The 25,826-nt window shown below is 37.2% G+C and overlaps 2 protein-coding genes across 4 annotated transcripts in view; one reads left to right on the top strand and one right to left on the bottom strand.

Moving 5' to 3' along the window:
* The first annotated feature begins 344 nt into the window (after positions 1–344).
* On the top strand, positions 345–19,324 carry TRMT13 (tRNA methyltransferase 13 homolog). The gene is made up of 11 exons (XM_035717670.2): positions 345–391; positions 480–546; positions 2,572–2,625; positions 5,119–5,181; positions 5,368–5,437; positions 5,593–5,699; positions 6,044–6,211; positions 8,326–8,398; positions 14,492–14,566; positions 18,266–18,698; positions 19,003–19,324. The coding sequence occupies exons 6-11, from the start codon at positions 5,622–5,624 to the stop codon at positions 19,196–19,198; spliced, it is 1,023 nt and encodes a 340-aa protein (XP_035573563.1). The 5' UTR covers positions 345–391; positions 480–546; positions 2,572–2,625; positions 5,119–5,181; positions 5,368–5,437; positions 5,593–5,621; the 3' UTR covers positions 19,199–19,324.
* Positions 19,223–25,826, bottom strand: part of LRRC39 (leucine rich repeat containing 39) — a 29,821-nt gene continuing 23,217 nt past the window's right edge. For 2 of the 3 annotated variants that reach the window (XM_025417525.3, XM_025417524.3), the window contains exons 6-9: positions 24,199–24,344; positions 23,114–23,266; positions 22,460–22,599; positions 19,223–19,479 (exon numbers count right to left, since the gene is read on the bottom strand). In XM_025417525.3, coding sequence (XP_025273310.1) covers positions 19,424–19,479; positions 22,460–22,599; positions 23,114–23,266; positions 24,199–24,344 — 495 coding nt within the window. In that variant the 3' untranslated portion in view covers positions 19,223–19,423. Of the gene's footprint in view, positions 19,480–22,459; positions 22,660–23,113; positions 23,267–24,198; positions 24,345–25,826 lie in introns of those variants that run through there. The other variant, XM_025417526.3, reaches the window with a different exon arrangement.

Raw genomic sequence — 25,826 nt, 5'->3', positions numbered from 1 at the left:
TCCCTGTGTCTCTGCCTCTCTCTCTCTGTGTGTCTCTCATGAATAAATAAAATCTTTAAAATAAATAAATAAATAAATAAATAAATAAATAAAAAATAAAGCTATAAACCCTTGCTGTCAAAGCAATATTTGCTCATATATACATAAGCTAGCTACTTTGGAGATTATTGTTATTAAACTCTATAACCTGATTTTCCCAGTGCTTTATTAATGTCCTTTTAAGGTTTCCTTACCTTGTTTTGGAAATACATAAGTTTATGATTACATTGAAGTTATATCTAATATCTGTAAAGAACAAACTTGATATTTTTCATCTAAATAGATGTATCATCTTTCTTTCTTAGGAAGAAAATGCTCGGAAAAGAATTCTGTGTCCTTTAGATCCAAAACAGTAAGTATGGGTCAGATAAGAGTTTTTCTATGCTGGAAAAATTAATTGTCATTGGTCTTATTTTAATTAATTCTCTTTTTAAATTTAGCACAGTATATGAAGATCAACTAACAAAGCATTTGAAAAAATGTAACTCAAGAGAGAAGCCAAAACCTGTAAGTGTTTGATCAGTAAAATTGAATGGTGAAATGTATAGTATGTCATGTTTATATCTATCAGTTGATTACAAATGTGAATATTTAGCAAGACTCTTACCTTAGAAAGCTTGAATGTGGTAAATGCATTTGAGTGTATATAGGATGTCATTTAGGGCAGCCCGGGTGGCTCAGCAGTTTAGCGCCGCCTTCAGCCCAGGGTGTGATCCTGGAGACCCGGGGGATTGAGTCCCATGTCGGGCTTCTTGCATGGAGCCTGCTTCTCCCTCTGCCTGTGTCTCTGCCTCTCTCTCTCTCATGAATAAATAAATATAATCTTTAAAATATTTATTTATTTATTTATTTAGGGCAGCCCAGGTGGCTCAGTGGTTTAGTGCCATCTTCAGCCCCGGGCGTGATCCTGGAGACTCAGGATCGAGTCCCGTGTCGGGCTCCCTGCATGGAGCCTGCTTCTCCCTCTGCCTGTGTCTTTGCCTCTCTCTCTCTCTCTCATGAATAAATAAATATTTAAAATTTATTTATTTATTTATTTAGTGCTTAAATTTATTTCAATAAAATATGGTCCCAGACTTTAAGGAGTTAATTTGAAACAATGAGTCAGCTAGTAAATAATGGATCTTATTTAATAAATTCAGTGAAAGAAGTAGTACACAAGTGTACATACCTGTATAAAAATTAAAATTATATCCAAGGGATCAAGAAAAGCTTCCCAGAGGTTGTAACACTTGAGCTAAGTCTTGATTTGGCAAAGAAAGAAGAAAATCCTTATAGGTGAAAAGAACCATATGCACAAAGCTGAGAAACCACATTGAGACTTCTAAGGAACTCAGACTTTATTCTGAAAGATATGGGGAGCCACTGAAAGATTTTAAGGTCAAGAATGGTATGGTCATACTTACCTCTTACAAAACTTTCTCTCTGAGCAGTGTAGGAGGAATTTGAACCAGTTAAGGGCTATTGCTGAAATCCAGGTGGGACCATGATTAGGGACAAAATGAAAGAGGATGGAAAGGCTAGGGAATAAATGCAAGAGTCATTAGATAGCAGAATCAATACAACTTGGTGACTAAAAACTGAGAGTTGGTTGTGTATGTCTGAAAGTCATAGAGTGGTTAGTTTGGAAGTCAAATACATACAGGTCTTAGATGAACTCTGGGATTTTTAAGTTACCCAAGGTAAGAGATTAGAAGGGTGGGGGAGGAACTTGTTTATTCAGTAGATACTAATTGAGCACTTACGCCACACATTGTACCAAGCACTCTGCCTATAAGAACATTAAAGTCTAGTGGGAGAGACAAAAAATACAATATTATGTGTTTAAAACTGATTCAGTACAGAGTGCTTTGAAAGAAAAGAGAAGAGCCTAACACTTTTTGAGGGAGAAATTGAGGATGAGAGAGATGCAGAAGGAGTCAGAGAGGCTTCTCTGAAGGAGTGTCATAAAATGAGACCTACAGGTCAAAGAAGAATGAGCCACGAGCACCTGAGTGGCTCAGTTGGTTAAGTGTCTGACTCTTGATTTTGGGTCAGGTCATGATCTCAGGGTGGTGAGATCAAGCCCTAAGTCGGGCTCCACACTGAGCACAGAGGCTGCTTAAGATTCTCTCTCTTCTTCCTCCTTGGTCCCTCCTTCCCTTCTCTAAAAAAAGGGGAGTGGGTGGGAAGAGAATCAGCCAGAGAAGGGGAAAAAAACATATTTAAGCACCTAGAAGTGAGAAAGTTGCTACCTTTCTTTAGGCCTGGGCATTGCACATGACTGGAGAATAGAATCAAGGAGAGAGGTGAGGAGAAGGTGAGACGAGATAGCCAGGAAATAGAGCATGAGACAAGGCCAGAACTCAGGGTGACACTGAAATCAAAGATGAGTGGCTCCTACCCTCAGTAGGCTTTAGGCATTCCAAGTGGGATAGTCATGTCCTGTATATTTTGGAGCATCCCTGTGTTTTTATTCCTGGCCTCTGAGCAGCAAATGGCAAAGGCACTTGTGAGGAATATGAAGGATCTGAACTATAATCTCTTTTTCAGGCTAACAAGTTAGCCTGCCACAGGTTTGTGGATGCTGGCAGAAGAGACTCCTAGGTCAGAGACAAAGGACTTCATAACTCACTGTAATGAAGTCATTACAGTGTCATGGGCGTCTCACCTGCATCGGTTCCCCTTGTTCCCTAAGGTCCATGGAATCAGCAGGGCCTATATGAATCCTGCACATTTTTGTGCATAGCTTAGGTCACAGCTGAAGAGCCCTAAGCTTAGGAAATACATTTCTTTTAAAATGAGCAGTATAGGAGCATCGGACTCTTGGTTTCAGCTCAGGTCGTGATCTCATGGGTTGTTAGATCAAGCCCCATGTTGGGCTCCACACTCAAAGGGGAGTCTGTTTGAGGATTTTCTCCCTCTGTCCCCACACTCACTTGTGTGCATGCTCTTTCTCTGTCTCTCAAATGCATAAATACATTTAAAAAAAAAAGAAATAGGGGCACCTGGGTGGCTTAGTCAGTTAAGGGTCTGACTCTTGATATCAGCTCAGGTCATGATCTTAGGGTCATGAGATCAGGCCCCACATCAGGCTCTGTACTCGTACAGAGACTGCTTGAGATTATTTCTCCTCATTCCTCCTCTCTCCCCCCACATATATGCACATGCACACACGCTCCCTAAAATAAAGAAAATCTTTTTAAAAATAATAATAAAATGGGTAATAAGGAAACTTGCCTGATCTCTGTTCCATAAGTAGACATTCCTTTATTATACTGTACAATAAGCAGGCCTGCCATCTGCTCTAGAAAGATTCACTATTTCTATCTTCCAAGATTGTTTGGTATAGAACTGTCCTTGAGAAGAGAATCTGAAATAAGGTTGTCAGTGTGCCTTGCTTGTAACACTTGAAATTTGAGCATTGTCTCCCAATAGTACCTCTCAGTCATTTTGACAATAAAATATTCCTGTCCATTTCCAAATACCTTCTAGTTGAGAACCAGCTTAGATCAGATGGCATAAGCTTAAAAGGAAATATTTTTACATGAAGATCTGTAGAAGAAAAAAGATGACCACCCCAGATAGACCCTTAGTGAAAAGAAAGAATATTGCCCTTACTTTCAAGTATGCATGGAGATGATCTTCCTTACCTAAGTGCTAGGTTTTAGTTCAGGCAAACAGGTGGAATACACTTTCTGGGAAAAGGCTGAGAGAAGAGGTAAATTTATTAAAAATGGAATACCCCCACACAGACACTATTGCATGTCAGGACACTGTGGAAAGGAAAGGGAGGAAAACAATGGGATGATAGGATGCAGGAAAAAATGCAGAATGGTATTTATCTAGTGCCCTACATATAATGTGAAACTTGGAACCCAGGCAAAGTTTCATCACTATTCTGCTTTATTTTGTAAAACTCTTCATCGTTTTTTTAAAAAATTCTGTATTCTGGGTGGCTCAGTTCAGCATCTGACTCTTGGTTTTGGCTCAGGTCATGATTTCATGGGTATGAGATCAAGCCTGAAGTCTGGTTCCATCACAGTGGGGAGTATGCTTGAAGATTCTCTCCCTCTGCTTTTCCCTCCCCTCTCTCTCCTTCTCTCTCTCTAAAATAAATAAATAAATATTTAAAGAAAGTACACAAAATGAAAGTAAATTGGTGAGACGTTTCTCCAGTATAAATAGTTTTCACATTTAAAAATCTAGTCCACAATACAACTTACCTAGAGCACTCTTGGCAACCATTTTAAACTAAGAGTACATAAGGGATGCCTGGGTGGCTCAGCAGTTGAGTGTCTGCCTTTGGCTCAGGACGTGATCCTGGGATCGTGGATCAGATCCCACATCAGGCTCCCTGATGGAACTTGCTTCTCCCTCTGCCTGTGTCTCTGCCTCTCTCTCTGTGTCTCTCATGAATAAATAAATAAAATCTATAAAATAAACTAAGAGTACATCAAATTATAATAGTTATAGTTAATTTTCTATTACAGTTTTGCCAGTCATCCAACAGAACATTGTAATACTTGCTATCTTCACCCCTTTCACTTAATCACCAGTTTCCTTATTGTCCATATAGGTAAAGGATGGGATCCCTGGGTGGCGCAGCGGTTTGGCGCCTGCCTTTGGCCCAGGGCGCGATCCTGGAGACCCGGGATCAAATCCCACATCGGGCTCCCGGTGCATGGAGCCTGCTTCTCCCACTGCCTATGTCTCTGCCTCTCTCTCTCTCTGTGACTATCAAAAATAAATAAAAATTTAAAAAAAAAAAAAAAAAAAAAAGGTAAAGGTAGCAACACACACAGCATGTTACCCTTCTGTGTAACAAAAGTCCATCACTATGCATAAAGTTCCAACAGTAGTTTTTACTTTTAGAACAGGATTGTAGAAATAGTATTATTTTATTATTTTCATTCTTCTATATCTACATGGTCCAGTATAGTAACCACTAGCCATGTGTAATTATTTAAATTCATAAATGAGAGATAGGGAGGATGGCAGGTAGAGAGTATAGAAAGAAGAGAATGATCAGTTTTTCACCTTAATTTTCTGACCTCTTCACATTAATAACAGTATTGTTGTGGTTTTGTTTTTGTTAAGGACTTCTTTATTCAAGATATTAATGCGGGCTTAAACGATGAAACAGAAATACCTGAACAATTAGTAAGTACTGGACTTAATATTTAATTTAATTTTAAAAGATATCTGTGAGCTATCTATGAATAAGCTGTTGTAATAATTGTTTAAAATAAACTAATTGCTTTGAATTTAGAATGGATTTTCCTATAGAATCTATATTATTAGTGATGGTTAGTTTCCAGACCACTCATGCCCCATTTTTGTATATAGGTTCCGATTTCTTCTCTTTCTGAAGAGCAGTTGGAAAGCTTAATTAAGAAATTGCGGAAAGCAAGTGAAGGTAAGTCTGCCTACAGTTGCAAGTTAAAATTTTTAGAATAATTAGGTGCCACGTGAGTTGATACCAGTGTGGCTTACAAGATGTTACTACCGTTGTTCAGAGCCCTACAGTTTCATGTTTGGTTGCTTAAGCTATTGTGCTTATATTTGGCACAGGTTTGAACTCTACACTTAAAGATCAAATTATGTCCCATCCAGCATTGCATGATGCCCTTAATGACCCTAAAAATGGTGATTCTGCAACCAAACACCTGAAACAGCAGGTATGTTTAGGTCATAGTCACTATACTAAAATTGGCCTTTTGTTCATTTGTCAAAAGCTAACATTCTTTCTAAATATAGTTAATGAGGTTTTATTTAGTTTATCTTTCAGGGAACAGAATCTTTCCATTTCAAAAAAAAAATATGTTAACATATATTAAAAATTTTTGGCATGGATATGGTTCTGAGTACTGTGTGTTAAAAATTTCAAAACAATGGAAGAAATTTAAAGCCAAACAAAATTATCTATGTGCACATGCTGCCTTATAGAAATTACCTTGCTGTTTTCCCATTCAAGCCAAATGTGTTTACTCTAGTTTATAAAATAATCTTGTGAAGTTTGCAGGCTTCTATTTTAGGTAACATTGAAAAATTAAAGTTACTTGGTCCAAGAAGATGCTTTGTTGAGTTTGGAGCAGGAAAGGGAAAATTATCTCATTGGGTTGATATTGCCTTAAAAGATGCTGAAAAAGTTCACTTCATCCTAGTAGAAAAGGTGACCACGAGATTCAAGGTACGTGAATTCTTGGCAGTATGTTAGTAACCAAACTTTGTTTGCACTTTTCTTATTAAAAAAAAAGAAAACCATGATATTCAGAAAATTAATTTTTGTGTTGATTTGATACGGCTTTTTATTCTAATTATATTGATGACTTAAACTGAAGGTAAATTTTTTAATCTAAATTTTGATAGTCCAGTGAGCGGAGTTCTTAAAATTATTTGCAGAGACAAGAAAATATGTGGAAAGAGCCAAACTCAAGCTAGGAGTTAAGTCTTGGGTTCTAACCTACCTGTGCCCCTTGCTAACTTCATTCGGTATATATTTATTGAGCATACCATTAGGCACCATGACAGACATTGAGTAGATAAAATCAAGACAAGGTCTCTGTGCTCTATTATATTTAGAAAGGAGAGACACAAATTAATTATTATATAAAAGTAATCTGCACCAGAGTACAGTGTAGTTTCAAAAGAGGGAGTGGCATGTTTTAATGCAGGGAAGGGATGCAAATGGCTACATAGAAAAGGTGATGCCTGAGGTCTATCTTGAAAGGAGAATTAATGTTTCCTTGGTAAAGGGTTTGGGAAGCATTCTAGGAAGCAGGAACAGTGTAACCAAATACCTGAAACAATAGGGAAACATGGAAACACTTCTGTGTGATGAGAATGCATAGTTCCAAGTAGGGTTCAGTGGTGATGAAATGGGACAGGATGGCTAAACTCTGGAAGGAATCCTATTTTATGCCAAAGGAAGGAGTTCAACTTTATCCTGCTACATGCTGGATATACAGTGGAACAAGATTTAGTTCTTGTCTTTGAAAATCTTACATCTAGTGGAGCAGACTTAGGAGTATTTTGGCTCAGTATGCTAAGTCTCTTATGATGATAGTAAGTACCAGAAGCCATAGAAGCATGAAGATAGAACACAGACTCAGTGTAGTGTGGATCAGGGAAGGTTTCTTGGAAAAAGTGACAGCTGAGGGGAGATTGAAAGAATATGTGAGAGTTGGTGAAGAAAATAAAAAGGCTTTTTAAAAGTTCATCCTAGGGCAGCCCAGGTGGCTAGCGGTTTAGCACCGCCTTCAGTCCAGGGCGTGATCCTGGAGACCTGGGATCGAGTTCCGTGTCAGGCTTCCTGCATGGAGCCTGCTTCTCCCTCTGCCTATATCTCTGCCTCTCTTTCTCTCTGTGTCTCTTATGAATAAATAAATAAAATCTTTAAAAAATAAAAATAAATTTTAAAAAGTTCATCCTAGTAATACCATTAAAGCTGTATCAGAAGAGTCTGAGACTTGAAATAGAGAGATTAATAACAAGATAATTATTATCCAGTAATCCAAGTAAGAAATGGGCCAGAGCTAAGACTATTGCAGAGGCATGGAGAAGAGGGAAAGAGTATGAGAAATGCTAAGATTTTAGAAGAAGGAGATTTGGTGATTTTATTTATTAGTCATTAAGAATGACAGAGGAGTTATTTCAGGTGACGCTTGATGGCTTTAAATGACTGGTGGTGCATTTTATCTGACCTAGGGAATATAGAAGGAAGAAGAGAAAGAATAGGTTTGTGGGGAGAAATGATGGGTTCAGTTTTGAATGAGTTTACAGTTGAAGTAGAGCTTTCTAGTTCACAACTAGAGATATGTGTCTGGTGTTCATCAGAAAAATCTGGGCCACAGTGTTGATTTTTAAGTCATAGACACATGGACATAGATCAGAGTGGTGGTTGTGATCTTTTAGAGAGAGTAAGAAGAATGAGCCGAAAATAGTGTATTAGGGGCTAAGGCAAAGGAGCTTGCAAATAATCTTAGGTTAGTCACTTAACATCTGTGAAGCTTAGTTCCTTCATCAGTGAATAGGGTCGTTTTAGAGTTAGAGGAAATAATTGTACATAATAATTTATAAAATTTTAAGCTTTTTAAAAATATATGATATTGTTATTTTAGAGTTTTCATCAAAGAATATACAATCTTAAAATTTTTTAATTAGTGATTCTGTTTTTTAAATATTAAAGATAAGATGGGAAATTATTTCCTCTGAATTTTGAAAACAAAGAGAAATCTTTTTATTTTCATAAAGCTTTTTTTAAACATAAAAAGCTGTTGTTATGACTATGTTCTGTTTCTGCAGGTAGATGGCAAACACAGAAAGAAAAATTCAGTGTTTGAGAGACTTCAAATTGATATTCAACACTTGTGTTTGAGTAAGTTGCATAACTTTCGGTTGCCCTTCCATAAATCATAGAAGTTTCAAATTCTGAGGGTTGCTTAGAAATCCAGTCATGCAGAACAGTGCTTCAGGGAAAACAAACTAAAATTAATGCATTGTGTTATATCTAACGTTTGGATAAATGTAAATTGAATTAGGTCTGGAACTTTTTAAAATGAGATTTCAGTATCATTAGAAATGAAGTATCATATTAGGAAAGAGTTTAATAAAAGTTTTGATAATATGTCCCTACATTATTTGTTTGTCCTTTTTATTTTTTTTTTTTTTAAGATTTTATTTATATATTTGAGAGAGAATGAACAAGCATCTGTGGGGATGGGCAGAAGGAGAAGCAGACTCCCTGCTAAGCAAGGATTCCCAATACAGGGCTCAATCTTAGGACCTGGATTTATGACCCAAGTCAAAGGCAGATACCCAACTGACTTAGCCACCCAGGCACCCCTCTTTGATCTTTTTAATTATGAGTCTGTTCAGGGGCACGTGGGTGGCTCAGTTGGTTAAGCGTCCAACTCTTGATTTGGGCTCAGGTCCTGATCTCAAGGTCATGAGATCAAGCCCTGCTTCAGGCTCTGTACTGGGTGTGGAGCCTCTTTAAGATTCTCTCTCCCTCTGCCCCCTAAAAAAGGCTAGTGCCTTCTGCCTATAATTAACATTACTTAACCTGAACTATCAAAGAAATGAGATTATTCTTTGTCCCGCTGTTGGTAAAAGATACTTGCTAGAATTTTAAATTGTACCAAACAAATTCACCTCTGTGGAAGTCACAGTTCACACACTCACCCCTGCTTCAGTCATACTTTTTGTGCCTTTTCTGTACCTTTTTATAGTCTTTATAGTTTTTCATATTAATACAAACATATCCTAGTGACCTCTTCCATCCACTCACTAATACAGCTTTGTGGAGCAACCCAACATTTCTGTATAAATCACTGTATTTAAAATTATTTAACTGAATGTATTTCTTTTGTGACATTGAAAATCCTAGACAAGCTTTTATGCTATGTATTGAATTCTTTTTAAATATACTGGAAGGTAGCATACCATATTTATTAAATAGTTTCTAGATCACTCATCTGTGCCCACCATGTGCCCCTATTCCATAGTTTTAAACCAAAATAAGAGAGAAAGACTAATAATGAAGCAAATATCTATAATCTAGTTCAATACTGCCCTTTTAAAGTTAGCATTAATTTGAAAAACTCTCTCCTGCTAAATAGTGACCTACGTAAAAATATAGCCACCAGTGAAAATGTGAATTATAATCTCCTGACTTCCATACTTCAGTTTTTTCTTAATATTTAAAATAAAAGACTTATTTAATGACATACTGAGAGTGATTAAAAGTAGTTTTGAAGCAAGGAGAAAGTGACATTTATTTAAAGGACTTTGTGGGTAGCGGGGTTGGAATTGACTATTCATCATTTTAGGGGAAGAGAAAGAATAGGAAGCATCTATTGAATGAGTTCACTATGGACATCCCTGCCCCTTCTTTTTCTTTTTTGGGCTTTTATTAAAGTTATATATGTGTGGTTAAGACTGAAACAATTGTACAAGTTCTCAAGTTGTTATAAAAACAGCAGCAGCCACTTCCTCCTAGCCATGGCTCTCTCTTTGGAGCCAACTTCATTTACCCGTTACAAGTGGATTTTTATATTTAAATGAAGTCTCTGGGCAGCCCCGGTGGCGCAGCGGTTTGGCGCCGCCTGCAGCCTGAGGTGTGATCCTGGAGACCCGAGATCGAGTCCCACATTGGGTTCCCTGCATGGAGCCTGCCTCTCTCTCTGTCTGTGTCTCTGCCTCTCTCTCTCTCTGTGTCTATGAATAAATAAAATCTTTTTAAAAATAAATAAATAAATAAATGAAATCTCTAACGATAGGCTTTTGGTTTCGTTGCCCCCCCCCCTTTTTTCTTAAAGCATTATCTATCAGTTTCTCCCAATGGAAGATAAAGATTTTGTACCTTTGCCCCGCTTCAAGTGCAAACATTTTCCAATCCTCATCTTTCTAATATGTACGAAATGATTAAATCATTTTTTTTTTTTTACCACTGGACCATGTAGTAAATTACTTCCTCCTCTTTAATTTTTTTGTTTGCTAAATTAATAATTTATAATTTTATTTACTTTGTCTTTTAAAAATGTATTCGTTGTAATACATTCATCAACTATTTTATTAGTTTCCATCTTGCTGAAAAATTCTCCCCTGTATGCTTCAGACATGTTCCAGTCCAGACTGGATGCCCTCCATTCCTGGGGCACAATGATCAACATTAAAACTTTTTTCAGTCTCATCCTGGGGATTTCCTTCACTCTCCTGGGTAGGAATTTATTTTTCCACATCTTTTCCCACATCTATTGATTCACTCTTTGGGTAGAGCACCTAGTCCTATAGCTTTTGAGAAACAATGCAATAGAGATAAATTTGAGGCCTCGCATTGTTAGAAAACATCTTTTATTTTATACTTGACTTGGCTGGGTATTTGTATTTCCAGATTGAAAATCATTTTCTGGGGTACCTGGGTGGCTCAGTGGTTGAGCAGCCTGCCTTTGGCTCAGGTTGTGATCCTAGGGTCCCGGGATCAAGTCCTGCATCAGGCTCCCTACAGGGAGCCTGCTTCTCCCTTTGCCTATGTCTCTGCCTCTTTCTGTGTATGTGTCTCTCATGAATAAATAAAATCTCTTTAAAAAAATCATTTTCCTTTAGAATTTTGAAAGTTCTGTTCCACTAGTATTATTTAAAAGTTCAGGGATCCCTGGGTGGCGCAGCGGTTTGGCGCCTGCCTTTGGCCCAGGGCGCGATCCTGGAGACCCGGGATCGAATCCCACGTCGGGCTCCCGGTGCATGGAGCCTGCTTCTCCCTCTGCCTGTGTCTCTGCCTCTCTCTCTCTCTCTCTCTCTCTCTCTGTGACTATCATAAATAAATAAAATTTAAAAAATAAAAAATAAAAAAAAAAAAGTTCAGTGCTGTTCTGAATCTTGCTCCCTTGTACTTGATCTGCTTTTTTCTTTAAATTTCTTTTTTTTTTTTTAAGATTTTATTTATTCATGAGAGACACAGAGAGAGAAAAGGAAGAGACATAGGCAGAGGGAGAAGCAAGCTCCATGCAGGGAGCCCAGTGTGGGACTTGATCCTGGGACTCCAGGATCACACCCTGAGCCAAAGGCAGATGCTCAACCACTGAGCCACCCAGGCATCCCTTTTCTTGAAATTTCTTGGTCCCTTGTACTTGATCTGCTTTTTTCTTGAAATTCTTCTTTGTCTTTCGTGTTTTAAATTTTCACAGTGATAGGCCTTCCTATGGTTATATTTTTATCCATTGTGCCTCCTTCATTTATAGCAGTGGTTCTCGCTGGTGGGACTTTGTCCCCCAGGGCACATTGGCAATGTCTGAGACATTTTTGATTGTCATAGCAGTGGGCATACTATGGTTACAGTCCATGATATGGATACAGTCCAGAGAGCCTCCCTACTAGACCAGAGGCCTGCTAAATATCTCATATGGTATGGTATAGCTCCCCACAACAAAATTATTGAGGCCAAAAAGTCAATAATGCCAAGGATGAGAAATCTTGATTTAGAGATTCTAGTATTCTCAGCTTTCTGGGAAATTTCCTTGGATTCTTTCTTTCATAATTTGCTCCACTTTCTCTTTTCTTCCTTTAAGGAAGAATTCTTATGACATAGTTATTAGACTTATTGGGATGGTTTTCTACTTCTTTGAAGAAAACTTCTCTGTGTTATGTCTTTTGGTCTTTTTTCTATACTTCCTAAAATTTTCCCAACTTAAATTTTTTCTATCATAGTTTTAATTTCTAGGATTTTTTCTCTGAATTTATCTTTATTATTATATTTTGATCTTTTTTATAATTATAATTTCTTTCAGAGGATATTAATAATGGTGTTTTAGAATTATTCTCCCTTTGTAATCTGTTTTCACCAATTTGTTCTTTTCCACTTGTTTTGGTTTTGTAACTTAGAAGCTGTCCTCCAAAATCTGATGCTCCTTGATAGTGTATTCTTAGGATTGAGGGACTCAGAACTCTGGGTCCTCAGGTGGAGTGATCACAGGTGTGATTTGCCTAAGAGGTCATCTTTCCTCTTGGGCTGGTCAGATTCTGCAGAGAAGACTCTTCTCTGATCACCTACCTAGAGGGTAAAAGTCTGATGACCAACATCTCGGGACCCAGTGGGGAACGAGAGATAGGGAAATTAGTAGGCATGCTCACTGATTCCTGCTGTTTTATCATACTTCACCTTTCAACTTCCTCTTGTCCCTAAATCCACTGAATTCCTGTTCTACTTGATCAGATCTACTTGAGAGAATTAGTCTACAGTCTTCCATCATGTAGGAAAGAGGTAGTCACCAAGGAGCTGTGAGGTAGGGATCTGACTACTTAAACAGGCTTTCCACCAACACTCTGCATTATAGCTACTCAGCTCTACTCCAAAAGTACCTAATGCCCCCAATTCTTGAGCCTTTGGAAGATCTGTAGAATAAATTTGGTTGAGTCACAGACTTTCCCATTTTTGTCTCCTTTTGTCCTCTTTCAGATCTTGTGAGTTTATATCTTTTCAAAAATCCGGGCAGCCCAGGTGGCCCAGTGGTTTAGCACTGCCTTTGGCCCAGGGCATGATCCTGGAGACCTGGGATCAAGTCCCACATCGGGCTCCCTGCATGGAGCCTGCTTCTTTCTCTGCCTCTGCCTTTGCCTGTCTCTCTCTCTCTCTCTCTCTCAGAAGAATAAATACAGTCTTTAAAAAAAAAATCCTTTTATCCACATTGTGGTGGAGTTTTAGGAGAGAGTAAACTCCTATTTGCATTTAATCTGCCATCATTTGACAGAAGTTCCTCTGTTCTATTTTCCAAGCCCAAAGATATAGGAGACAGAGGAAATGAGATAATTTTCAAGCATAAAGGAGAAGGTTTTTCTTAGAATTCCTTTCCCTTCACTCTAACTGATGGTAAGTTTCTTGAACTAACTTAATTTAAACTTCTATATTCCCTGATACAAGCAAACTGTTCCATTTGGTACCATTTTCTCCTGGCAAGTAATATAATAACATTTGAAAGCAAGTAACAGAAAAGTAAAAATATTTACTAAGTACTTCCATGGGACTGTTCACCGTGCTTGATGCTGTAGCTGAATTTTTTAGAGGAAGCATACTTTTCATTTCAGAATCTTACAAAAAGGGAAATAAATAAGAAGGGGAAATGGAGGCTAAAACTGTGATATAGTTTATCTTACTTCATTACCTTGTGGACCTTTTTTTTTTTTTACTTTTTTCAGGACTGTTATGAATATTTTCTTTTTTTCAAAACAATGTAAAAAGCAAAGATATCTTATTTTTGAACATCAAGATATATATATTTTTAAAAGATTTATTTTTATTTATTTATGATAGACATAGAGAGAGAGAGGCAGAGACACAGACAGAGGGAGAAGCAGGCTCCATGCAGGGAACCTGACGTGGGACTTGATCCCGGGACTCCAGGACCACGCCCTGGGCCAAAGGCAGGCGCGAAACCGCTGAGCCACCCAGGGATCCCCAACATCAAGATATATTAAAAAAATATATAGTTTGATTATAATACTGAATATAGTGTTTTATATATTACATGTTTATTGTATGTATTATTTGTTCAAAATAAATCTTCTAGCAGGGAAAGCTTTGAGTTCTTTTATCAATTAGTTAATAATATTTAGCAAAATAAGGCTTATACAGGGGAAAGTCCTGAGTCAGTAGAGAGAAATGACATTGGCCTAAGAATCAGGAAACTAACTCTGGAGGAGAAGCCCACCAGGGGCAAGAGGGGGAAAAAAAGGGAAACAAATAAGAAAGAAACTTTAATTTTAATTCTGGCTGGTCAGCAGCCCTCTGTGTTACTTATCAGGTTACTATATCTGTGAGTCTTATTCCTCAGCTATAAAGCGAGAAGTTTTTGTTTGAGTTTCTTTCAGCCCTTAAATTCAAAGATTTAAATTAGTTCCGTCTTTGGAGAGGCCATGTTAATGCCTTCCTTATCTCACAAGAGAGCTAATTCATTTTTATTTTCTTATATTTCAGACAAGATTCCTTTGCTAAGCAAAGAAAAACTGCCTGTGGTAGGAATTGGAAAGCATTTGTGTGGTGTGGCAACAGGTACGTTAACATACTAATAATGTGTAGATGAACACATCAAGTTGTAGCTTAACATGGTCCCAATCATTGAAATAGTCTCTTGAGTAGTTTATACCACATACGCTTACAGCTAATTGATCTTCCTAGTAGCATTGGCCTTGTGTTACATCAGATATAGAGTTTTCTTATTTTGGCCATTTTGCAGGATGAATTAAGAGTTTCATAGGTAAAGACTGAGTCATATGAGACTTAAAGCTTTTTGGGTTATATTTCAACCAAAAAGTAAACAAATCATTTGTGGAAACTGTATGATTCTACCCCAGAAGCTACTGATTTTTTTAAGGAGTTGCTTGGAAAGGACTCTGAAACCTCTCCTGCTAGAAGATGATTATGTACCAGGACTCTGGGGAAAATGGAAAAAGAAATATTAGATAAAAAATCTAAGATGTCTTATCTTAGCACATCCATCTGTTAGGTGTAGCATGGTAAGGTAGAAAGAGCATAGGCTTTGCATTTGGATAATCTAGAATTCAGCTGTGCTGTGTAACCTTGGCAAATTATTTAGCCTTTCTGAATTTTGGTTATCTCCTCTGTAAAACAGGTATTATATAATTTATCTGGTTACATGGAAGTATCTGGTGCATATGAGTGCTTAGGAAAAGTTAGCTATTGTTATATCTTCTTCCTGGCTCCTACTGGTTTCATCATCTCCCGTAGGGGGAACTTGGAGCCTCCATAAGACATTATTCAAATTAGCTGGAAATGGCTTTGAGTATTATACATTTGTGTTGTCCTTCATAGTTTTTAAGATGACTTTCATGTACCTTATCTCATTTAACCCTCATAAAAACCTTCTGATGTAAGCCAGTTCTGTCCTGGGGAGAGAAAAAAGCATACTCATTTACTCTTACCCATCTGACCCAAGTTTCTCAGAAGTATAATCTATATTGGCCATTTTTCATTATTCCACATACTTTTCCTCTCTTGATTCACTGATTTCTCCCTTCATCACTCTGTTGTTATCTTACTGAAAAATCTCTACTGCAGTTGCTTGCCCTTCTTTGTTAATTTGTTTTCTTTTTGAAAAACTTTATTTCAATTAATTAACATATAATGTATTATTATCAGAGGTAGAGGTCAGTGATTCGTCAGTCTTATATAGTACCCAGGGCTCACTACATCACGTGTCCTCCTCAATGTTCATCACCCAGTTACACTGTCCCTCCACCCACCCCCACCCCCTGCAGCCCTCAGTTTATTTCCTATGATTGCCGCCATTCTTTTTAAGATTGTTTTTGTTTTTGTTTTTAATTTAAGTCATCTCTTCACCCCACGTGGGGCTGGAACTCTCGACTCAGAGATCCAGAGTTGCATGCTCTCTGGCTGAGCCAGCCAGGCAGTCCAGTTGCTTGCCCTTCTTGAAATTCTGTTTCCTTTCCTATGATAACATTCTTTTTTCCAGTTCTTCCCCTACATCTGTGCCATTCTTTCTCTTTCTCTGATGGTCTCCTTCCACAACCTATTTAATTACTAATATTTAGACCCCTTGGTTACACACATAATATATCTTTCCCCTTAAAACTCTTCGGTAGCTCCTAATACAGCAGAAAGTCCAAGGCCTTTTTTTTTTTTTTAAGGTTTTATTTATTTATTCATGAGAGACACAGGTAGAGAGAGAAACAGAGGGAGAAGCAGACTCCATGCAAGGAGCCTGATGCGGAACTCGATCCCTTGACTCCAAGATCACGCCCTGGGCTGAAGGCAGGCGCCAAACCGCTGAGCCACTCAGGGATGCCCCCAAGGTTTTTTTTTTTTTTTTTTTAAGATTTTATTCATTTATTCATGAGAGACACACAGAGAGAGAGAGAGAGAGGCAGAGACACAGGCAGAGATAGAAGCAGGCTCCATGCAGGGAACCCGATGTGGGACTTGATCCTATGACTCCAGGATCATGCCCTGGGCCAAAGGCAGGCACTAAACCGCTGAGCCACCCAGGGATCCCCCCCCACTTTTTTTTTTTTTTTTTAAGATTTTCCCTCAAGGTTTTTAACAGGAAGACCTGCTGTCAATCTGGCCACTGCCTTCCAGCCTTTGCCACTTCCTGCCTACAGCTTAGCTGCCCAGCAAATTGAAACCCTGTGTACTTTTCCCATGTACTATATTGTGTCAAGTTCTAATTTCCTTAGTGTTTATCATAATTCTGTCTGCATATCTCTACCTTATGGTATTTTAATTATTTGTTTATATATCTGATTCTCCCACTATGCTGTGAATTTTTTGAGCACGGGGAGTGTACTAACATGATGGTTGGCTTTATAATAGAAACACTAAGCATTTGAGTGAATGAATAATCTTGTCCACCCATTTGCTATGTTTCTTGATCCCTTTCTTTGGTAGATTTCTTTGTCCTTTAAGTTCTTGGTGAAGGAAAGGTTGAAATAGATTAAATACCTTCTGATTGTAAAATAACTTCATTTTTTAAATAATTTTTCAGGTTATTCATATTTTTGAAAATCATGTACTTAAGTCCAATATAAATAAAACTGACTGAATATATTTTGTCAGAAAATAATAGTTTATTAAATAAAAAAGAAAGCTCTCTCTTTCTCCCACTGTTCATTGACTTAGACTCATATATTGAATTAAATTTATTAGTGAAATATAAAATAATTTAATAGTCACTGGTTACATCTTAGGGTAATAACATTTTAAAATACATGTTTTTGATTGAATAGACACAGCATGCCAATCTAATCAGACACAGGTATGGGTTTTATAGTATAGGTTTGGAGTCTTCCCAGTATTGTCAACTCATATAGCAGTCTTCAGTAGGATATAGTCATAGTCATAAAAAAATCTATTTATTAAGCTTTTAAATGTAAATTTTTCACTTTATTTTTTAAAGATTTTATTTATTTATTCATGAGAGACACAGAGAGGCAGAGACACAGGCAGAGGGAGAATCAGGCTCTGTGCAAGGAGCCTGATGTGGGACTCGATCCCGGGACTCCGGGATCACAACCTGAGCTTAAGGCAGACGCTCAACCACTGAGTCACCCAGGCATCCCTAAATTTTTCATTTTAATATGGACCACCTCAAAGTTTATGTGTTTAATCATCATTACATTCGCAAAGCTTGGACATGAAAGGCATCAGTAACTTATTGTTGAATGAATGCATAAATACTGTAAGGCTGCTCAGTGAGGCCTACTTTCCACAAAATGACTTTTTATCAACTCTTCAGCTCATCAGGATTTGCTATGAACAGCTATGTTTCAGGACTGCCACGTAAATCAATCTAAGCAGATACTTAGCAGATGCCTTCCCCTCTATTCTTTCTTTGGGTTTCTAAAGCTCAAAACTTCCCTGGAATATAAGTGTAGATCAAAGATTTTTTTCCTATACAAGTTCTTTCCTCAGCTAGAGTAGGAGAAATAAGAGCCAATTTGAGTAGTTGGACTAGAAGTTTTTACAGATGTAGATCTTAAGCTTCAGCGAGTTTTTGGGGGAAGTAGAATAAATCATTAGAGAAAATGAGATGCTAATGAGAAAACAGCAAATATGAACAAAATTGATAATTCGTGGAAGAATTATTACAAGTATAAAGCTAAGCAGGTGTTTATTGTTGGGATTTTAGAAACCATACTGCTGAATAAATGTAAAAAATACTTATTTTTAAAGATGATGTGGTTTGGGGGGGCCACATAATTGTGTTTGCAGATCTTGCATTACGATGTTTGGTTGAAACCTATGCTGCCAGTTGTGAGGAAAGGAATGAAGAACCTTTAGCCAAACGCATAAAGAATGATAAAACAGAAAAAGAAATTAACACTTTGGCCAAGGAAGGAAATGAAAAAAATGTCCCAGAGAAGTGGACCCCTGTGGCTGGCATTGTTATTGCACTCTGTTGTCACCACAGGTGTGATTGGAGACATTATGTGGGCAAAGAGTATTTCAGGGCTCTAGGCCTTGGAGCAGTGGAATTCCACTACTTCCAGCGAATGAGTAGTTGGGCAACTTGTGGAATGCGAAAAACATCTTTGGAAGCTTCCAATCTTACTACAAAGAGAAAAGATAAGCACAGCGATGCCAGTGAAGAGCATGATGACGGGGGATGCAGAATCACAGACGACAGTGCTGAGAGTGTACCTGGGTAAGTGACTACATTGAAATGCACAACACCAGGGCAGGAATGTTTTGTTATTGCTGTGCTTTTTTTTTTTAGATAAATGTTACTGAGAGTCTATTCATGAAAATTCATTTTACCATCCAATTTTAGAATACATTAAAATACACTTTTATTGTGGCATAAATAAAAATGTATCTTGGAAGCATGGGACATAGCACATAGTATACTGCAGGTTACTTAGGAACTTATCAATAAATAGAAGTGACTAAAATAATTTTTTTATAAACTTTTACAGATTTTAACAATATTTTGTTTTTATTTGATTTAGGTTCCTTACTGTTGAAGAAAAGAAGAAAATCGGACATCTTTGTAAATTGCTGATTGACCAAGGCCGAGTTGAGTATTTACAGCAGAAAGGATTCAGTCCTGCTTTACAGTACTATACAGATCCTCTGGTGTCTTTGGAAAATGTATTGTTAACTGCTTTACCAAATCATTCTTTATCACCAGAAACAACTCCTTAATGGAAAAGAAATTCTGAACATATGTCTTCCACCAAAAGAATTTTTTAATTGTATTTTTATATTCATGAAAATATAATTTACATAGCAGATAATATGAATTTTTAAAAATGTTGTGGCCTCATTGAACTTTGGTAATAGTTTTTCTTTTTACTTTAAAAGTCCAAACATTAGCGAATTCACCAAATTCCCAAAGTAATTCTCTTCAGCAGGGCATCTTGAGTTAAATTATCCATCAGTATTTATGGAGATTGGTAAAGTAGTGGAACAGTTGACTTGGTTATCTGAAACACACAGAACACATCAATACACACCTAGCACATTAACTTTGTATTTGTATTTTGGAAATTTATTTTTTTCCTTTGGTTTTATTTAATATTTCTCAAGTTGAAGATGTAAAGATCAATTGTAGGTTTATAACAAGGGCCAGTCTGAGAATGTGGCTTATGTATGGATTTTTTTTGTCCATTCAGATCTGGAAAGGATAATCAATCGTGATTCTTTTTTTCTAATGCAAAGAAATTCAGAGATGTTCACAATCAAGGAATTCACCTTCAGATTTTAGCACCATATCTGTATTATCTAAATTTATCCATAACAACAAAAACTGAGGAGATAGTTTTTAAGGGAAATAAGCTATTTCACTTCATTTTAATTGAATAATTATCTAGTTAGAAATTCCAAAAAGATAACTTATAAGCCTTATTCACAAATTAAATTGAAATTTGCAAATAACTTATAAGTTAATTAGGTATCATATCTTTTAAAAGGACATTTTTATGTTTATCAGTACAACTATATATTCTCACTTGTTTGACTTAAATAATTTGGAATAAAGTGGAAATTAGATAATGAAACCAAAAACCTCCTTACATTTAGGCCTTATTTAACTCATAAGCAGTTTCTATGCACAAGCAAATATTAAACCAAACATATGGTCAGGACTGTTACTGTCTTCATGTTATCCTTGATTTATTTCTGCCTTTATTTGTAAAAAATTGTCTTAATCAATGTACCAATGTACCTTTGCAAGAGAAAGATCAAAATTAACTAATTTTAGATACTATAATGATATTCTTAGGTAACTTTCTTCTCCTATAAATAGATCTATGATTATATGAGTTATAGATTAGAAGCCTAGCCTTTTTAAAATTCCTCACTTTTCTACTTTAATCTCCTATGTTTTATGAAACTGCCTAAGTTCAGCTCCTACCCTGCCACCTCAGCGTATGACCTTGGGCAACTGCTTAATCTCTTTGTGCCTCAATTTCCCTGTTTAAAATGGGGATGATGAAGATAATAATAATAATAATAATAATACCTACCTCACATGGTTGTTATAACAAATGAGATAACACATGTAAAATGCTTAGAACAGCTCCAAGCACAATTAATACTAACTGTTAATACTGCTAATTCACAAATCTATTTTTAGTGACAATAGGCAGACTTGGTTTTATTATCTCTGCTTAAGTTGTAACCTTTTTTCTCTTTTTATAAGTTTTATGTCCACTATTATTAAAGGATGGTGGTTTGATTATTTCTAAAGTTAATTATTCATGCTGCCCAATCAAGCGAATATAAATAAGAGTAATAATACATCATTCAGTAATTTATGTGATTTTATTGGGTCAGGCAGTGCTAATTTGTGTCATACAATCTGCTTTGCATCATTCAACAACTTATGTCCAGGAATAAAGCATATTCTACACTAGGCCTAATCTCAGCTGTGTTCTAGAAAACAACATACACACTCAATAGTTATACTGATAATAGTCCTCTGCCCATTTAGCTTCATATGTTTCTTTCTTTTTTTTTTTTTTTTAATTTATTTATTTATGATAGTCACAGAGAGAGAGAGAGAGGCAGAGACACAGGCAGAGGGAGAAGCAGGCTCTATGCACTGGGAGCCCGATGTGGGATTCGATCCCGGGTCTCCAGGATCGCGCCCTGGGCCAAAGGCAGGCGCCAAACCGCTGCGCCACCCAGGGATCCCGCTTCATATGTTTCTGACAGTGGTACCAGGTACTTTATGGGCAGGCAGATAAGCTTGGCCTTCAGCAAATTGTAGGTCAAGATTCTTGTTTTTCCCAACCTTGTTTGCTTCCCTTAAGACAACATAAGAAAGTGACTATGTATATTGCTGTTCCTTGACCTGCCAGATTTACAGGGACAGCAAACCCCTTCTTGAACTTTCAGATTCATCTACACAACTACCTCTTCCCACATGTCACACACGACTGTCTCAGATTTCTTGATCTTCCACTTCTACCACCGAACCATCTTCTAGACTTCATTTCCCCAGCCCAGCATCACCATCTGCCCAGTTGCTCTAACCAAAAACAGATTAATCTTGAGGTCCTCTTATTTCCCAGCATACAATCATCAATTCTACCTACTACCTGTTTTTTATGTATTTCTACCCCAAACTAGGCCCCAAACTAACTTGTCTTCAAACATGGCTCGTCATCATAGATCAAAGGACTATTTCCTAATATCCGCCACTGGATGTTGGTAAAGATGATTTCTTATAGCTTAAAAACTGTCATTTGTTTGCTTGGATTATACTTACTCCCCAAAGCAGCTATTTGAAAATAAATTTGACCTTTTGATTCAAAAATTCTTCATGTTTTAGTGCATTGTAAAACTATGATTTCTATTAGTATACGATTGTTTCATTGTTTTTATTAATAGAATTGTCTCTTTGGCCTCTTCTAATCTTGGTTTAAGTTAAAGGTTTTCCTTTAGTGGAGAAGTGGTTTAATTCTTAATTATCAGAGACTAGGTGATTGAAATCTATATGTGAAAACTTTTAACATTTTAACTATTGGTTAAAAATCTGTGTTCTCAATATTTTTCCTTCCTAGGCAAAATACTGTGCTGTTATTTTGTGGACTGTAGAAAAAGAGGAAATGACAAGGAAGGTAGTGTTCATGAGTACACTGAAATACATGCCAAACTGGTAGAATGAGGTAGTGAAGCTACCTAATGAGGTAGTGAATCACATCTTCGTTCACTTGTTTGTGCTTCAAGCACTTGGCCAAATTATTTCCTGTCTCTACTTGAAAGACTTTAAATATCTTCACAACTTCTCTTCAAGCCTTTATCAAAATTGTGAACAGATTTGAATTTCACTTTTTTCCTCCCACAATATTGACCAAGAGACAAAATTTGCCAGAAAGGGATAAGAAATCTATAAAGGAATTTATGTCTATACACATTCCTCTACCAAATATTTGACCTGTGTTATACACAACGTCATACCTGCTTTCATCCGTGACTCCTGTATATATGCGTGCATAAACTGAAGACCAAATAATTCCCGTTCCTCTTCTTCATCCAGGCTTTCACTGGGGGGAAGCGTTACTTCCAATTTCAGTGGATTGTCTCTGAAGTTGACAAACCTAGCAGTTCACCAAAAAACAGTATTTTTATAGATGCCATAGAAGTGTACATTTATTTCCCTGGGGAAAGATCAAATGATAATACACTAAATTACTTTTTTTTTTTAAACTGGTTAAAATAGCTGAACATTTGGTTAGATATAATATCCTAAGAATCTTTAAGTTTCTTTTCTAGAAGAGAAAAACGCTAGCTTTAGACAACTTATTTTCAGAGCTTATAGAAGCAACTATTAATACTAGCATATATGTAATGTGGGACAGCTTAACTTCCCAAATTCCAGTGCATCTCAAACATACAAGTAAATGCTACAAACTTGGAGTTTCTGCATATTTTACAGACTTGTGTCTTATTTATCACCGTATCTTCATGGTGTACAGGGCTCTGTCACTGCTGAATTGGTTAATGAGTGAATAAATAATTTTGTTATGGAAGTTGTGGGATTTGATGTGAAGTTATATTACTTTGTTCTGCAATGAAAAAGGAACATGTCAGTTTTGTGTCTATAACTTTTACCTCAGATTGTTCATCTCTTCCATGCACACTGGAATATCTTGCAGTTTATTGTTGCTGAGAACAAGAGTACCCAGATTTTTCATATTGCTGATTGTTTCTGGCAAGCATGTTATTTCATTCCGTTGCAGCCATAATGTATGTAGGCTTTGCATTCTGATTAATTAAAAGAGGTTTATGCAATTAATCATACATAATATGGAAACCCTGATTCTTATTAACCTAAAATGAAACAAATATCATCTTTCATAACATCTTTAACCAGTGTACCAGTTAAGTTAACTGACTTCACATTACCTGATTATTGGGAAGCTGCATTGGAGGGCTAATCCCTACAGTATACTTCTCAGCATGTGGTGGTAGGAAGGAAACCAATATATTTCAGCATTCTTCACTATTCTCATAGGATTTCTTAAAGAACTGCTGTAAATGTTATCTAATCGGAATTAGAATATTAGAAGAAAAATCAGAAATAATTAATATGCCTGGTTAGAGCAAGACAGGTGTGCATAATGGTTAATAGCATGGACCCTGGGCCAGGCTGCCTTGGTTCAAAACCTAGATTGCACACTTAAACTTTGATCTTGAACAATTTAGCTAACATCTCTATGTGAGTTTCATTTATTTTTTTATTATTCTTTTTAATTGCCAGGGTTTTTTACATTTTATTTATTTATTCATGAGAGACACACAGAGACAGAGACAGAAGCAGGCTCCCTGTGGGGAGCCCAATGCAGGACTCGACCCGAGGACCCCGGGATCATGACCTGAGCCAAAGGCAGCTGCTCAACCACTAAGCTACCCAGGTGCCCCTCTTCATCCATCTATAAAGCGCAGAGTGCCTGGCATGCACTAAGTGATGTTACTGTATGGCATATTCATGTCAACATATTGACAGCCAGTTTTTCTCTCCCAAAACCCTTAATTTAAGTAAATGAAAGTATTCTGTTAAAAAGTAGCAATATTTTATACTACATGGATCTCTCGTGATTGATTATGCTTAGGGTCTCGTTTGTTTTGTCTGTTACTTCATACTTATTATGGATGGCTTCAACACAGCTGTTAATAGCACAGAAAACTAATTTTACCTTTCTATAGTATCGGGAAGTTGTTCAAGTTTGTTGCTTCCCATGTCGAGCCATTCAAGAGCAGGCATATTCAACACAGCAAGAGGGATTGTAGTAAAGTGGTTCATACTCAAATCAAGGTGCGTAAGCTTTAACAAATTGCTGAGCTAAAGAGGAAAGCAAGGTTTTCAAAATGAATGTCCACAATGTAAACTACTAGAACGCTCACATTGGTAAAGGAGATATTTCACATCTGGGAATGTTCACATTATGCTTGGGCTTTCAGTCCTAGTCCTCCACAAGAACTCTGAAATAAAATAAAGCTAAGTAACCTCCAGATAAATGAAAAACTCTCATAGAAAACTCATCTATTAAAAAAAAAAAAAAGAAAAAGAACTCATCTATTCAAAGAAAATTTATCTTCTAAATACCCAAGTTCCAGCATTTATAGAACTTTGCTTGTATTTGTTTGTGTGTTCTTTTCATCCTGAATTTGAGATTTGTATGGGAAAACCCAAACTTCGAAGTAATACTTTATTGAACCTTCTTTTTTGTGCTCAATGTTTTATATATGCTATCTCAGTCATAGCATTTACCGCTTGGTAATTGTTTTATTTCTATGAAAACAGTAAAAAGTTATTTAGAATAATATCCCAATACCAGTGTGCTCAGCTTAAGAAAGAAAATACGGGCAGCCCCGGTGGCTCAGCGGTTTAGCGCCGTCTTCAGCCCGGGGCCTGATCCTGGAGACCCGGGAATGAGTCCCACATCGGGCTCCCTGCATGGAGCCTGCATCTCCCTCTGCCTGTGTCTCTGCGTCTCTCTCTCTCTCTCTCTCTAATAAAATAAATAAAAATCTTAAAAAGAAAGAAAATAAACTGAGGGGCGCCTGGGTGGCTCTGTTCACTGACTGGGTTTCGGCTTGGGTTGTGAGATGGAGCCCCATGTGGGGCCCTGCCTGGGGCCCCAAGCTCAGCAGGGAGTCTGCTTGAGATTCTGACTCTTCCTTGAACCCTCTCCCCACTCTCTCTTCCTTTCTCAAATCTTAAGGAAAAAAAAAAAAAAAAGAGGGGCACCTGGGTGGCTCAGCTGTTGGGCATCCACCTTTGGCTCAGGTCATGGTCCTGGGGTCCCAAGATCAAGTCCCACATCAGGCTCCCAACAGGGAGCCTGCTTCTCTCTGGGCCTATGTCTCTGCCTCTCTCTCTGTCTCTCATGAATAAATAGAAGACATAGGCCCAAGGAGAAGCAGGCTCCCTGTGGGGAGCCCAATCCAGACTTGATCTGGGTTCACACCCTGAGCCAAAGAGCCAAAGGCAGACACTCAACTGCTGAGCCACCCAGGCATCCTAAATAAATGAAATCTTAAATATATATATATATGACTGCCTCCTGTGTACTCCTCCTTCCTTTCCAGAGGGAATCCATCTCCTGAATTTGGTGTTTATTATTCCTGTGCATGGTTTTTTTCATTACTATACATAAATATGTTTTTATATATTTCTCTATAGTTACTACTATATGTTGTCATAAACAAAATTTAGTATCTTTATTTGAAGATTATGATACTGTACTTCCCTTAACTTGCTTTTTTCTCTCAGTATCAGTGTCTCAATGCATTCATGTTGTTGCTTATAGCTCTAGTTTAT

This window comes from Canis lupus, chromosome 6 (assembly GCF_003254725.2).
Source record: "Canis lupus dingo isolate Sandy chromosome 6, ASM325472v2, whole genome shotgun sequence".
NCBI lineage: Eukaryota > Metazoa > Chordata > Mammalia > Carnivora > Canidae > Canis > Canis lupus.
The sequence above is the reverse complement of the archived record's forward strand: the minus strand, read 5'-3'. Positions and strand labels throughout refer to the sequence as shown.

Coding starts and splice junctions, on each gene's coding strand:
- TRMT13 (XM_035717670.2), top strand. CDS start 5,622: ATGTCCCATCCAGCATTGCATGATGCCCTTAATGACCCTAAAAATGGT. Junction 5,700..6,043: donor CCAAACACCTGAAACAGCAG/GTATGTTTAGGT, acceptor TGAAGTTTGCAG/GCTTCTATTTTAGGTAACAT. Junction 6,212..8,325: donor AGGTGACCACGAGATTCAAG/GTACGTGAATTC, acceptor CTGTTTCTGCAG/GTAGATGGCAAACACAGAAA.